A 16,282-nucleotide genomic window follows, 5' to 3' on the forward strand; every position below is an offset into this window, starting at 1 on the left:
AATGATATTAATGATAAATAATGAACAGGCAAAAATATTTAAAAGCTAGATTTGGGATTGGCCTAAATCGTAATAATGAAAAGTAGTGCAATAACATTTAGCAAAAAACAAAACTTCCAAAATAAGTTGATAAATGATTGGCAATATTTCAATGCAACTGGAAAGATATATCTTTTTAGTTTGGCGCACTCCATTAGCACACATCATATTTCCTAATAGAATTGAGATTTTCATTGATACCGACAACATCGTTACCATATGGTGTTAAGAATAGTCCTTACAATTGACTTCAAAAATAGAATATTATGTCACTGACTCACAAAGAGAGCCATTGTGGGAAGTAGTTTAGCCTATTGGCATTTCTCTGATGCTGTGTTGCTAGCCAATAACACACCAGCATTTTATATGCTCTCAACCAATAGCCGAAAGTTTTTTTAGAGATGTAACACTACATACTGTACAAAGGAGCAAAGTTTGAAATGTACACACTTTAGGCATGCAAAAAAAGGTGATGTTGTATCGTGGAGAACATGCTCTAAAGGGAGACCAAGTAAAACATCCTATTCCCATACCTGTGCGTTTTTGCCGTACAAAGTACGTTTATTATGCATTTTAAAATGTGTACGACGTACAAGAAAATCTGTACGGAAAAAGGCAAATTTGTCAATTATGGCTACCATTCGGTATACATTATATATTATGACGAAACGGCAAATCAATCAAGTCAAACGAGTTCGCAGTGGTAGCCTCTATCTCGGTATCGGGTTTTTTTTCGTTGCAAACTTTAATTCTAAATAATAATTTAAAGATTCCCCCGTATATGCTTTAACTTTTCTCTATTAAAAATAAAATTGCCACTTATGGGTTATAGCACATATATCAAGGTCCAGGCCAGCGGGCCACAACTGACTTGAAGAAGATTTGCTTTGGCCCTTGAAATGAAAATGATTCATTTATTAGAAAAATAAAGATTGCTGATAGAGCCATCAGAAAATATTGCTTGAAGTTTATTATCATATTACAATATATTTATTAGCTTTTTGATAGGTTCCTTGAGGTTCACTAAACTATATGTGCCATTTTACTACGTAGTTTGATTTTTATTTGGCCCTTCCATCCATTTGACTTCGACACCCCTGCGTTACAGCCATTGCCCTTTCTATTTCTTAAATATACCAGAATGGAGTGTTTTGACCCAGAATGTTGTTATCTTGCTCTACATGTACCCATTTTTTTCTTTTCCTCTGCAGGTGGTCCATCTGGACAAAGACGAGGAGATGCAGAAGCTTCCCCTGCAGCCGCCTTACTACGACATGGCGCCCTCCGAGTCAACGGCCTTCACCGATAAGCCGGTAAGTTCTGGTCTCTGTTAAGGGCGCGCCGCCTTCGGCCAGCTGTAATTGCAGTCCTAGAGGCGTGGGGGCTGCACATTTACATGAAAGGAGTCCGAAAAGCGCAATGACCTCCACTCGCCTGGGCAAAAGCCAGCCGAGGCTTTGTGAAGAGTAGGTCGGCTGACATACTCGCATTTTAAACACTTTCATTCGTTGTCTGCGTTTTCTATCGGACTTTTGAGAGTTTCATAAATCGAGGCTTTAAAAAGATGACTTTATTCAAAGGTCTGTGCTGCATCAGCACAATTAATATTTTAAAGGTTTAAGAGCTCAGAGTAGCCGTAAATGCAGTGAAAAGCACATTCACCAAATTTAGGTTGTTGTACTGACTTGTGTGTTAGACGGAAATATTTCAAGACCTATTAATGACCCTCCTTCCAATATACTGTATGGTTGTTTTTGAGTGAGTGCAAAATCAATACAATGGAAAGGAATGAATGAATGAATTCAAACTTTATTCGAACATCAAAATAAAAAACAGAACAAAAACAATAACTCAACAACAAAATAACATTACATAATATGTTTGAAAGGGGTAGTAAGAAGCAAATGCTTATATTAACTACCCCTTCATCTTCCCCACCAATGTACCAATGATATAACAACACATGTAATGATATTAATGATAACAGTTTTGATATAAGAATAGCAACAATAACACAAAGTTAACTAGACGCACTATTCCCAATCTCCCGCACAACTCATACCCCATCCTCCTCATCTCTGTATTCTGCCAGGAATGTTCCTTTGTATCTAAACAGAACAAGTGAATATTTGGACACCGTTTGATCTCGTCTTGCAATCCGTTCCAAAGCTTGACTCCACACACAGACACACACATACTTTTCCTGGTGGTTCTCACCATTGGGATTATGAATTCACTACAGCCCCTTAAGTTATAATTTCCCTCTTTTCGAATGAATAATTTACGGATGTTTTCTGGCACTATGTTTTGCTGACCTTAAATAGCAGCTGTGCAGTCAAAAAATCTACTAAATCATCAAATTTTAATAATTTGGACTGCAGGAATAAAATATTAGTATGATCTCGATATCCTACCCTGTGTGAGGTTCTAATTGCACGTTTTGGGAGGATAAAAAGGGGCTGTAGTGAACTTTTGTGTTAATGACAATTATAACTCACATTTCATGTTTGCAGCATTTCATATACGGTAGACCCTGAGGTTATGGCAATTATCTGGGGATCAGAAAAGTAAAATGGGCGTATTGCGGTGGATAGAAACACATTAATATGACAAAATACTCTATCGTAGTAAGTACTACTTCTGTGTAATACAGATTAAACAACGTTGAAAATAAATATGAAAATTGATTTTTTGATTCTATTTAGCTTTGGTGTGACATGACTTGACCTGGTATAGTTGAGTAGCGGGTGGATACAGAAGGGGACTGAAAGAGAGGATTGAAATGTAATTTTAATGCCCTTAAAAATGCCCTAATTGTCACGAACCAGGACAGGAATCAGGGATGAGAACCCAATCGCGTAACGTTACTCACAATTTATTGGGGAGAAGAGAAATGCGAGCACACTCGATCCGGGGATCGATGGTCGCGGAGGTAGATTGAAATCAAACAGATGGGGCCAAAAATAAAACAGGATCAAAACACAGGCAAAAATGTAGATTCACAGAACTTGGCATTTCACACAGTCTAGCAGAAGTTTCGCAGACGCTCTGAAACCAGGCAACTCGCAAAACCCCGTTTAAGTAGTCCGGCAGCAATCTGTCAACGCGTTTCAGCTGGTGTCAGTGGGCGAGGCCAATTCGGCGCCGTAGCAACCGTGACAGAACCTGGCGCCACACGGCGGGGACCAATTGGGCGCCATGACAACAATGACATTAATGGCATCCGTATTCTAAATTATTGTTCTAATTGTTATTGGTTACTTAGAAACGATGACAAAATGTGTGTCTTCTTCGTATTGCCTGTTAACCGTGGAAACAAAGCTTGCGGTTATCATGCTTTTTCTTCTTCCTTTTTTATATCTGCAAGCCTTATTATGTTAATCACAAAATTAGTTTCCACGGTCTCAACGTAGCTCACAAGATTCTGAACTGAATATAAAGGAAGGCATCGTGGGAGGTAGGTCAGCCAATATTTTATCAGCATTTTCATACAATAGCAGAACAACATTTTATGTGACGACAATCAACGGTAGCATCCTACACTACAAAATTTTAATTTCAGTGTGTTTTTGAGCACGCAAAATCATTTGCTTCTGATGTCATAGAGTGGGGAAAATTCCCGTAACAAGGGGCCCAAAAAAGATCTTACTTCACACAGCAAAGTAAAAATGTTGTAAGGCGGGGACACCATATGCTGGGGGTCTACTGTAATTACCATTTATTTAGAAAACTCTATTCTTGAGACTGTAAGTATTTTTTTTAATGCCATCCTTTATAGATAGAGATAGATAGATAGATAGATACTTTATTCATCCCCGCAGGGAAATTCACATTTCCATTATACCAGGGGTCGGCAACCTTTGGCACGCGAGCACACGGCAGAGTAATACTTTTTTTTTAAATGCGCATTTTCACCTGAAATTTAGACATTTTCATTGCGCGTTTTCATTGTTTAGCGGCTTTACGGCAAGTGTGTGTCTGCGCGGTGCGCAGAGGAGGAGAGATCTGTATTTTAACCCTCCCACAGAAACACCGGCGTGCGACGAATCACGACATCCAAATCATGACGGCTCCTCGGGCGAAACAATCTCGTTCTTTCCAGCCAGCTAGGACAGACGAATGGGGCTTTGTGCAAAAAGTGACCGTGCTGTTTGTGCATTATGCCTCGAGATTGTTGTATCTCGCACGTCAAGTGTTAAACGTCATTACGAGACGAAATATGAACATGAACTCAAGGACCAGTCTGAAAAGGCGGATACATTAAAAAAATCCTGCATTCTGCTGCGCTCCGACAAAAGTGATAAAACAAAAAAGCGAGCTAACTAAAACAATTAAGCGTGATCGTATTCTACAAAATGCGTTTGTTAACGCGGAAGAAAAAGTCACCAACACCGGAGACAAATCAATGTACGCTATGATATCCACGATCACAACTAATTGTACACAAATAGCTTTTATTTGATGTACTATAATAGCCATATGTAAAGTATTTTATTGTGAATGAAATCCTGGTTGCATTGGATCCCGCGGTGTAAACAAATGTTGTTGTTTTTTTTAATTTAAAATCAGACTTCCCTGCCTAGACTCTTTGCAGAGCAAGACACACTTTAAACCTATTATGTTATTTTTTTGCCTTTGGGATCCAACTACAGAGGAATACCTCCACTTTGTGATGTGTTACTGAATAGGTGTTCGACAAATCTAGTTAGTTTTATTACTACTGTTATTATTATTAATAATATTAATATTTTAAGAAACGTTTTGAATCTCCTGTGCTGACATATTTATGCCACAGAAGGTTACCCTAGAAGTCACAAGTCTATATCTCAAACAGGGTCCAAATTAGCAGGGGAGTCAGATTTTGGCAGGTAAAATGCCTTTTTAAAAAGATGTGTTGAAATTACTTCTCACTCAATGAATTCCAATATTTGTTTTTCGAAGTCGTGCTCCTCATCCCAGAGGGTATTATTCACTGCTGGAATAAGAGCGTACCTCCAAAAGGATCAAAAAGTGTCCCGTTTTCCGGAAAAACCTACGGTTTTCATGAAAGAAAACCCCAAAGCCCCATCCACCCCGGCAGAATGGATGTTTGCGATTGCTGCACGCTTGACCCCGTCTCACTTTGCAAACCGTCTCACCTTCTTGTCCGCCTGCCGCTAATCCTCCGCAATGACTTGACGTCTGCGCAAAAAGATAAGTGTGGCATCATGGCGCTGAGTGTTGACCAGGAAATGGCATCCTTGTTGCATCAGGCTTCTCCCTGCCATGGGATTGCTTCTGTCCCCTCGACCCCTCCCCTCCAAGCGTCGGTTTACTTTGGCTGGACTTCCCGGTTCGAGTTACACAAAATACTTTTGGGGTATTTAAACAAGGAGCGGGAATTGTGTGTTTTTGCTGGGCTTTGTGTAAATGTTTGCTGGGTTCACGATTGCTTTTCGAAGGCTTTTTATCCCCGCTGCTTCATGCATGAAGGAACTCGGCACGCGAGGGTTATGCTATGAACAGGATGCTAACAGCCTTTCAATCCGTATTTATTTTTTGTTAGCTCTTTACTTTAGTTTATTTTTGGTAGTACGTAATAAATAGAATAGAATAGAATAGAATAGAATAGAATAGAATAGAATAGAATAGAATAGAATAGAATAGAATAGAATAGAATAGAAAGGAATATACCTTTATTGTCATTGTTACAAAATGGGTTGAACATATTGTGACAACGAAATTGGACGTGTCACTCCAGTATCACATTTAACATGGAGGATACACCAAAACAAAGAAGATAAAGGAACAAAGAAGATAAAGGTTATAATTTACACAATATTTACACAAGAAATGTGGGCATGTAGGATGTTACATACAGTTTTAGGACCGTATTAGTGCAATATGCGGTAGCGCAAAAATAAGCAACATTGTGCAAAGTGAGCATAGTCATGAATACAATTTTGCATCTGTATGAGGTAGTGTGTTTGCAAGAGTTTCATTTTTTGTGCATTGTGGTTTGGCTCTGGGGTATAAACTATCTCTGAGTCTGTTTGTTTTGTGATGTGTATTACTCTAGCTGTGTTATACTCCAGTGAGGGTACGTTATGATATGAACGGGATGCTAACCTACTAACGGCCAACATTCAATTAGTATTGTTTTTTTTTGTTTGTTTGTTTGTTTATGAGCGCAGTAGTTTAGTTTGTTTTAGTGATGTGTAGCACTTAATGTGTGTTTTTGTTCAGAACGTGTATTTCATGCTGGTAAAAGATTGCTATCTCTCCCTCACACACCCTCTCTCTCTGTCTCTCTCTCTTTGTCTCTATCACTTTCCTACCCTTTCTTTCCTGCTCTGTTCCTTCTTCTTTTTTTATCTCTTATTCTCTTTTTGAGCACTTGACCTCTCCCTCTTCTGTTCTCAATCTCTCACCTCTCACTCTCTCCCTTCCCACTCTCTCTTTACTTCTTTATCTTACTTTTTCGCTTTCCCCCCTCTCTCTTTACTTTTTCGCTTTCTAGCTCTCTCTCTCACTTTCTTTCCTCTTTTACTGTCTCGTTTGCTGTCTTATACATGTCTATGAGCACAAGTCTTTCTGTCCCTTCCTATCTTTCTCTATTTTTCTCTCTCTCTCCTTCTCTCCTTCTTAATTTCTCTTCCTCTCCCTGTCTGTCCTTGCTCTCTCTTTAACTATCTTTTTCTCTTTCTTCTCTCCTATTTTTTCATCCTATCTGTCTATTTCTTACTCACTCTTTTTCTCTCCCCTACTCTCTCTCTCTTTCTCTCTCCATCCTCTCTCTATTTCTCTCTCTTCTTCTCTCTTTCTTTCTCCTTCTTCCTCTCTTCCTCTCTTTTCTCTTTCTCTTTCTTTCTCTTTGTTCTTATTTTTTCTCTCTTGCTCTCTCTCCCCCGTACTCCATCTTTACTTCTCCTTATTTCTGTACTTTTATTTTCCTTTTTCTCTCTTTCTCACCCTCTTTCCTTCTGTATTCCTTCTTTTCTCTTTCTTAATCTTTCATTCTCTTTCCGCATCTCTCTTTCTTTCGTTCTTTCTTTCTTTCTTTCTTTCTTTCTTTCTTTCTTTCCCCTCTCTCCCCCTCTCTTTCTTATTTCTTATTTCTCTCTCTCCCTCTGTTTCCCCCTTTCTTTCCCTCATGCTCACAATCTGTCTGTATGTATGTTTCTCTAAGAATGTCTCCCCCTCTATCTTCCTTACTTTCTCTATTTCTCACCCACACCCTCTTTGTTTCTCTCTTTTCTCTGTTACTCTATCAATCTCTCATGTGTCAATCTGTGTATCCATATATCATCTAAGATTCTGAATACTGCGTCCCCGTCTCTATCCCTCTCCATCTAGCCCTCTCTATAGCTACATCCATCTGTGTTGCATTTTCTCTCAGTGTCACTGCCAACTCATTGGGGTTGCTTATTATTAAAATTCATAAAGCACAGATGAGAGTAGGCTGTGTGCGATCATGTAGATTGTCTCAGCGTTGGGAACAGAAATAGAAATAAGCGTCGCTGAAATGATGCTAACGTAGCCAGGAGCAACTTAATCCTTTGTTCATAATGGAAGAGCAAATATACGCTAAATACATATTCATCTCAAGCTGACAGAATTTACCTGCCTTTGCTCCTTTTGCTCCGGCCTGAAAATAACAACCGTGTCCATCTGTTGGCTTTTTCCAATTTGAAAATGCCGATACAGTATGTTCAAGGGAGCATATTAACATGTTGCAAAACAGAAAACAGGCATCAGGTTCAAGTTGAAAGGAGAGAGAGAGAAAATCTGGTCCGTAGCTGCCTTAACGGCAGATGGTATTGATGCTGAGTGCGAGAAATGATGCAAAGAAAGAATTGAATCTGTTAACCTCTAAATAACCTATGGAACCATGGACTCACACTCGCCGCAGACCTCCACCAAGGCCAAACAGTCCTAATATTGACGCCCACCACTGGCGTTCATTTATGCAGTTTCCAAGAATGTTTTCAAATCTTTCAATGTGAACAGATAAAAAAAAAGTTACCTGGTCACTTCAAAAGGATTTAAATCCATTTATTTATTCCACAAGTTATAAATAACTTTTAAAGAACTACAGAAAGCGTTGGATAAAGAACTAAAAGCATGATGCCCATGTGTCATTTTAGTCAAGCTTTAAATCCCCAGTTTCTATTATATAGTGACCCATTGTGTAAAATACTTCATTCATGTATATGAAACACTGTTGATTGAATTTTTTCCTTTTCTGAAGACTCGTATTTTTGGAAACGTCTAATTACATCTCATAACTTAAGAAGCCCAAGAGGAAGCTGACATATTAGTCCACATTCTTACTACTACAGAAGCCCTAATGACAATTTCAGAATGTTGCTATTCCCAGTGGCATTCTTAGTACTTATGAGTAACTCCGCATGTGATCAACCTGCTTTGTTTTTTTTTCCAATTGTTTCCTTCTCTAGCCACTCATGTTGAGTTCTTTTGTTATTATTAGCTTGCTTTGTCCTTAAGTGTAACTTGCCTTCTAAGGCCGAGTTCCCCGATTCAGGCTTCTTATACGTTTTCGAGTTTCGGTCACTAACCACTCATGTTAGCCGTTTGGCTGTCGGCTATTGCCCGACACAAGCCACTATTGTTAGCTGCTCTGTGTAAAAAAGCTTGATATGTCCATCAGTGTCACATGCCTTTCAGGGCTGGTCATGAAAGCAAATGTCGCCAAGGTCTTGACGCTTGATAAATTCAGTTTTACCATTGTAATCTCTCGCTGCCCTTTGTCGTAGCTTCTCCCGGTAGCTGCTAAAGTCAGCCTTTTCCATCAGTTCTGACCCACTCCAGCTATTCTCTCTTTTCTGCCACTTCGGGTGTATCCAGTTCACACTTTATTTTGTTGTAGCTCACAGGGATTAACACTAGCTTTCATGTCCCTTGATTGCTAAAATGAATCCTTGGATGCATGACCTACCTGTACACACATTTTTTATATGAGTGGGGTGGAAAATTAGTGGCGAAAAAAAAAAACTTGTTTTATGACCAATACATAGAAAATTACAATATTGCAACTTTCTTTTTATTTATAAAGATTTTAGGGAATACAAACGAATAGGGTTGTTTTAAAACTACTTATGCATGCAGGGTTAATATTTGGTCACACAATGAAATATACAATTAGGCTTCCGAAGCTTGTGAAATTGTCTCCTTTGAGCTTCCGTGGTGCATCTTCTTTGAAGTCCCTGTTTTAATTCCATTCCAGTGGTGAATTATAACACACTTTTCCTTTAAAATCTCAAGCTTAGAATTGTGTTTTTTATGTCAACAGAACTTGACCAAACAATGTTTGTCAACACACGCGAGAACTTGATTCAAACCTCCTTTGATAAACACTCACTTGGGCTCATAATCAGTCTGCATTTTCTTGACCTAATGAAAACGAGATACAATTTTAGTTCACTGAATAGAATATGGTACTCAAATATATGGACTATTTACCTCCTTATTAAACAAGCAAAAATATACCATTTTGCTCAAATCCTCTTTTCCAATCCACCGAAAAGAGGAAATTAATATTTCTTGATTTGATTTTTTTTTTAAATCAGACAGAAATTTAAAAACAATCTAAAAATGTTAAGTCGGTAACCTGCCTAAAACTAGACATATGAAGGAATATTCTCACCTATCACCTATTGCCTATTCATCCTAAAATGATTTTCTATCGTAATTTTTTTGTGATAAATTTCCTGGACTGTTGCATCTGGTCGTGAAGAATGCTCACTACAATATCATCAATGATAGGAAATACCAATTTAATTATTGTCTTTTTAGTCAACTCAAGCAATACTAAATAAAAACAAGACAAGTTTGACCGAATGTTATACAAATAATTTCTTAGCTGACTTGTGTATAGTGTTTTTCAAAAAGTTTTTTTTTTCCAATGTAAATGATCAATCATTATGACATTTCATACAAACGAAAAACTTTGTTTTGTTTTTTCACCGGCTTCCCTCTGCTAAGGTTCCAATTCCGAACAACGATGTGGTTGCTTTTGCAATTCCACACGTCCTTCACATATTCTCCGTCTATTGCTTTGAATCGAGAACAAGGGAAAGTGCCAAGTCAAAGCTCTCGACGCTCTCAGGCATCATCTAAAATGGAAAACCGAGCTCCGCCGTTGATGCATTTTGCAGCCGTCAGCATTATTTTTCCAATTGCTGCTTTGGCATTTATGGTGATTTTTATTACAAGTGACTCATCTGAACTAGCAGAGGCTAATTCGGGTTCTAAATACAGTAGACCCCCGGGATACGACATCAATCAGTTCTGAGGTGGAGGTCGTAAAGTGAAACTACCTATGGTAATTAGCTATTGCCTTCCAAACCACTCCACTCCAGATTAAATCATTAAAATACGTATTACTTATGTATAATATATGTGTATATGATTAAATAGCATGATACACAAATGTACATTTGAGAGATAAATGACATAACTTAAGCTGGTAGAGTCATGGGTGGATGGAGAGCGGGGAGGGGACAACAGAACTGGTTTAAAATTTGGGAGAATTGTCATGCCATGAGAAGATTTCTTTCCTTTATCACCTCCTTATTAGTTAGCGAGGGTAACTGTGTGTTTTCCTCTTCAGTATTTCTTATCTCAAGCTTTGTTTTTATTGTTATCACCTTCTTGCTTCTCTCTTTAGCATCACTGCAAGACTTGGGACTCCTAGCTAAATAAGTTACACGGGATTTTGAACTGAACGAATAGAGAGGAAAGGAACATTGTTGAAGGGAGTTTAGCCAGTAGCATATGATCTTCTTTGTGAAGTTGTGACACAAGGGGTTTTTAAGGGTTATTGATATATCTTCGTTATTCATTATCCATTATCCGTTATCGGTCAGTTCATAATACGCTACAAAGCCTAGGAGCCGGGACACTTACTCTCAGCCAAAAGGCCAAGCTAAGGTCCTAGCCCTAAAGCCTTGCTGCGATCATTGCGAATGCACCGTTCCCGGAGGTACTGCAATACCGGGCCGATGCGTGGAGTGGACAGAGCAAGCTCATATTCCATCTCCGAAATGCAAAAAATCAAAGATAGTGACTTCATAGAAAGTACACAAAGGCCAAGCTAAGGTCCTAGCATCAAAAGGCCAAGCTAAGGAACTAGCATCAAAGCCTTGCCTTTATTACAGGTTTAACCCACACCAGGCTATGCAGACACATCTGAATTCTCATATTCGGCTGCAGAGCAGTCCTTTATGACGGTGATCAATAGCAGACAGGCTTCAGATACAGTATTTGTATGAGGCTTGTAACTTGTACAGTCATATGCATAATTTTAAAATTTTTGGTTATGTGAAAATGTTGTTGATGTTGTATAGTAGAGAAAATACCAGAAAATGGCTGAAAAAAACTTTCAGCATCACAAGGTTAAAATGATTAAGTCCACTGTATATATTATGAGATGGCCGTCACTGGCATTCAACGACTTAAGCCTGTGTAGACCACTTAAACATGAAAAAACAGTTGATGTTAATAAAGTTTTGGTCGATGTTGTACAGTGGGGGAAATGCTGTAACAAGGGACCGAAAAAAAACATCATATTTCACGTTGTTTAGTGAAAACATTGTAAGGTAGGCACATTGTATCCCGGTGGTCTAATGAAGCTATTCTCCGTGAATGGTTTCATTTGCAGCAAAGAAGTTATTCAATATATCAAATTAAGGCCTCAGCGGGGCTAAAATAGAACCCGATCATTTTCGATTTCATTTTTAGGCATCGGGAAACACGATTTTCCCGAGTGCTAGAAGGGAGTGACATGGCGAGCTCCAGCTGTTGCTAATGACGATCCTCTGGGGACAAAACACTATCTTCCAATTCCCAATCCGAGGCGGTTGTAATTTTCCCCCTGATTGCGCCCTGCTCGTAACAAATATTCCAGATATTTAAATGGGCAGCCGCCGAGGAGCGCTCGCGACGGAGGAGGAGGATGAATTATTAACATCCATTTGTGTCAAAGCCTCAATCTTCTCCTCGTAATCCCGCCATGGATGCAAATGGAGAGCAGCGAGGTGGCATCGCATCTCCATCCATCCAAAGACGCCCTTGTGCCCATGCAAAATTCATAGCGGACTTAAATTTTATTGATCCTTTTCATAATTCATTGCTCTCCTCCCACACACTGAGTGAGGCGTAGTTTTTCGAATCAATAGCCAAACATTTTTTTCCTTTTCTTTATTTTTTTGGACTGGAAATAAAACTTCTATTTGCATTTTATGAAAAACCATTGATGCTTTTATTGAACGTTTTGAATACATTTTTGTACTTGTTATCCTTGGATGTCAAGCTGATGGATGGAAATAAAAAATCTCAAATACATATTTCTGTTATAAATCTACCAATATGGCTTAGTAGTTTTGCTCCAGTTTTTAGTTAGATACATGTACAGGATGGCAGGATTAGGGTTAGGGAGGTAAAGTTAGGGAGTTAGGTTTAGGAGTTAAGATTAGGGAATGTAAAATGATTACCATTAATGGTTAGGGTTAGGGGTAAGTGTTAGGGGTTGAGGGGTTAGGATTATGGTAAGTAAAATCATTAACAAGATGGGTTGGAGGTAAAAGTTAGGAGCTAGGTGTTAGGGTTAGGGGGTTGTGGTAAGGGGTTAGGACCAGGGTTTATAATATGATTCACACAGTTCTTAAAGGTTAGGGGTAAGGGTTACGATTAAGGTTGGGGTGTTTGGTTTGGGAGTTAGGATTAGGGTATATAAAATGATTACCATGATTAGTTAGGGTTAGGGGTAAGTGTTAAGGGTTCAGGGGTTAGGATTATCATAAATAAAATTATTACCAAGATGGGTTAGAGGTAAGAGTTAGGAGCAAGGTGTTTGGGTATGGGATTAGGGTATTGGGGTTAGGAACAGGGGTTATAAAATGATTAAAATAATTGTTTAAGGTTAGGGGTAAGGGCTAGGATTATGGTTAGGGTGTTTGGTTTGGGAGTTAGGCTTAGGGTATATAAAATGATTACCACAATTGATTAGGGTAAGAGTAAGGGTTAGCAATAGTGTTTTGGGTTGGTTTGGAGGGATGTACGTTCAGGGGTTAGAATTAGGGTATATAAAATGCTTACCACGATCAGTTATGTTTAGAGGTAACAGTTACATGTTACGGTTAGGGAGTTAGGTTTACGGGTTTAGGGGTTTAGCACCAAGGTTTATAAAATGATTCAAATAATTCTTTAAGGTTAGGGGTAAGGGTTAAGATTAAGGTTACGGTGTTTGGTTTGGGAGTTAGACTTAGGTTATGTAAAACAATTACCACAATTGATTAGGGTTAGAGTAAGGGTTAGGATTAATGTTATGGGGTTGGGTTAGAAGGAGGTACATTGAGGGGTTAGAATTAGGGTATGTAAAATGCTTACCATGATCAGTTATGTTTAGAGGTAAAAGTTAGATGTCAGGGTTAGGGGGTTAGGTTTAGGGGTAGAATTAGGTTACATAAAATGATTAAAACAATTGGTTAGTTTTAGGTATTGCAGCCCGGACCCAAACGCAGAACACACTAGCAGCGTTTTAAAAGTTTTTGGGGGCAACAGGGATGAACTAAAAGTATTTTGTATATGAGAAGAAAGGGAGAAAAATGTCAATGACAAAAACCCACAGCCGGGATAAAACTCATGGCTGGAAAGCTACAGGAAGTCTTTGGTTGATTCTGGACAGGCGTCGGGCAGTCACAGTAAAAAGTTTAGGGTAAAAGGGATTAGCTTATGTAAAATGATTACCACGATTGGTTAGGGGTAAGGGTTTAGGTTTAGTATTAGGAGTTGGCGTTTAGGATTAGGGAGTTCGCGTTTAGAGTTAATGTTTCTTATGTGTTTGACTAAATAATTCATGATTGATTCATGGAGGTCTGAACCAATGGAGTAGCCAAACTGTCCTACAACAAATCAAGCTACTTTACTAAACAGGTCACCAGGGGGTGCTTTGACTCCACAAATGGAACCAGCTTTTAAACACATGTTTCGCATTTAATATCATGACCATATATTGTGGCAATTTTAATACGGTGTGCATTTATTGTTGCAGACCTACTTGAAAAAAAACAACAATTCATAACACAGGTATTAATGATTTCAATTTTGAAAAGTCCTTTTCAGGGTCCACTAGAGCGACGGTTGTCTGACTGCGGACGGCGGAGGAAAAGAGTATTTTTTCAGTCAATACGGAGGGCCTTCATTGTCCATTGATTAGCTCGCCGAAGTCATTTACTCAGTCATCCACTTCGGCCAATTGCTCATCAGGTCAATTGGTGGCTCATCGCACCAATGCTTAACCCGCACGTCTCAGCATCTCTGGGACTGCGGCAGGCACGTCTCAATGAATTCAGCACTCGATCACTGCTAAACGGAAAGGGATTTTGAAGGCTGTTTTCGCAATGAAAACAGGATGAAACTTTGTGATCTGCATGTCAAGAGTCTGAGGTCATGTTAACACAGCATTTTCAGGTGTTTTTTTATTCTGTGCTTTAGGGGGGAAGACAAAAAATAAATGCCTCTTAAAAACATAAGAGGTTTGATCATGGCCTTTTATTAAGGCACAGGTCAAAATAAATAGCATCAAACAGTGATTGACAAAAGGAAATTACATTTGCGCCAAAACTCCTTTAAAATACAATAATTTAATACATTAACATGTACCTAAAGGGAGTAGGCTAAGTATTTGTATGAGGGGTATACCTATACATATATATTCAATGCATCCAAAGTATAGTTTAATCCAGGATTTTTCAACAAATCTGCCAGGAAACACTCGTGTGCCTTTAAACATCTTCTACTGTGCTGCAGGAAATTGCTGAATTGTATGCTAAAACATGTTTATGTTCAGTTTCTCTTCTTTTCTCCAGTAGCTCTGGCATTCATCCATATCAGTAGGTGGTAGCAAAATCATATTATTCAATCAATTTTTATAGCGTTATTATCTGGTCATAAGATCCCTCGCTATAACGCGGTTTACTATTCAAGGTTTTGTTACTTCATGGATTTTCATCATGCATTGTTTTCTGCATCCTGCTTAGCTAAACAGTCCCAAAAATAGCCGTTATTGTGCATAAATACAGTTTTACACTATACAATATTTCATTTAGTAAACAGAGTTTAGGCCTGTAATAAGGTTTTGTTCTTTGACATCAAAGCATCGTAGAGTATTTATTTGTATAATAATTGTAAAAACAATCAAATAAATTATATTCAACGTATTTTGCCAATCACTGATTCATTTTGGGAACAAATCCCCACAATAAATAAGGAAACAGTGTACAGGGAAATACGTATAATCTCTCTAAGATTGCGCTGCAAAAAAAAAAAATGTTGCACTTAATTTTATCTCATCTCTCATCGGCTACACCGCTTATCCACAGTAGGGTCGCGGGGGTGCTGGAGCCCATCCCAGCAATCATCGGGCAGTGGGCAGGGGACACCCTGAACTGGTTGCCAGCCAATCGCAGGGCACACGGGGACAGACAACTCACTTGCTCATTCACACCTAGGGACAATTTGGACCGACCACTTCACCTGAAATGCATGTTTTTGGAATGTGGGAGGAAACCGGAGTGCCCAGAGGAAACCCACGCAAGCACGGGGAGAACATACAAACTCCGCACAGGAAGTCTGGAGCTGGATTTGAACCCACGCAGGAGGTTCCCAAGACATGAACTGTGCTGCACATGCGCTAACCACTGCGCCGCCGTGCTGCCCACTTAATTTTGATTACCGTAAGGTTCAGACTATAAGGCGCACCTGATTATAAGCCCCACCAAGTAAATTTTTAGAGGAAAAACATGTTGTACATACATAAGCAGCACCAGACTATAAGCTGTGTGTGCCCACATTAAAACATGATACATTTACAAAGAAATACAGTACACAATAAATACAGTACCTTAACCCTTTAACGTTCCGGCGGCGGGCCACCGGACTTTTGATAAACACATACGTGTCCGTTTGATGTCACCAGTTACTGAAATATGTCATACCACTTATCATCGCAAAGATTGAACTATTAAGATTTAAGATATGATGACATTTTTAAAATGTACTCATCAGAGAAGCATCAGGATCAGTGGGAAACAAGATACAGACTCGTTCGTAAGTTGAATTTGTTCGTAAGTTGCTTCAGTGCTATATTTTGTATGGAATGTATGTTTAAGGTTTATTTAAGTATGTTCAAGGCTTGTATTAGTAACCTGTGTTGTTTTGTACTGAAATATAAACATTTAAT

General features: G+C 38.8%; 1 protein-coding gene and 1 pseudogene across 7 annotated transcripts in view; one reads left to right on the forward strand and one right to left on the reverse strand.

Moving 5' to 3' along the window:
* Positions 1-16,282, forward strand: part of nectin1b (nectin cell adhesion molecule 1b) — a 385,519-nt gene that overhangs the window by 289,501 nt on the left and 79,736 nt on the right. For all 7 annotated transcript variants that reach the window (XM_088345838.1, XM_088345836.1, XM_088345840.1 and 4 more), the window contains one exon: positions 1,251-1,352. In XM_088345838.1, coding sequence (XP_088201964.1) covers positions 1,251-1,352 — 102 coding nt within the window. The remainder of the gene's footprint in view (positions 1-1,250; positions 1,353-16,282) is intronic.
* LOC148357570 (U2 spliceosomal RNA) lies at positions 11,002-11,169 on the reverse strand (annotated as a pseudogene).

This window comes from Urocampus carinirostris, chromosome 10, assembly GCF_059441175.1.
Source record: "Urocampus carinirostris isolate Australia breed hairy pipefish chromosome 10, RoL_Ucar_1.0, whole genome shotgun sequence".
NCBI classification, from domain to species: domain Eukaryota; kingdom Metazoa; phylum Chordata; class Actinopteri; order Syngnathiformes; family Syngnathidae; genus Urocampus; species Urocampus carinirostris.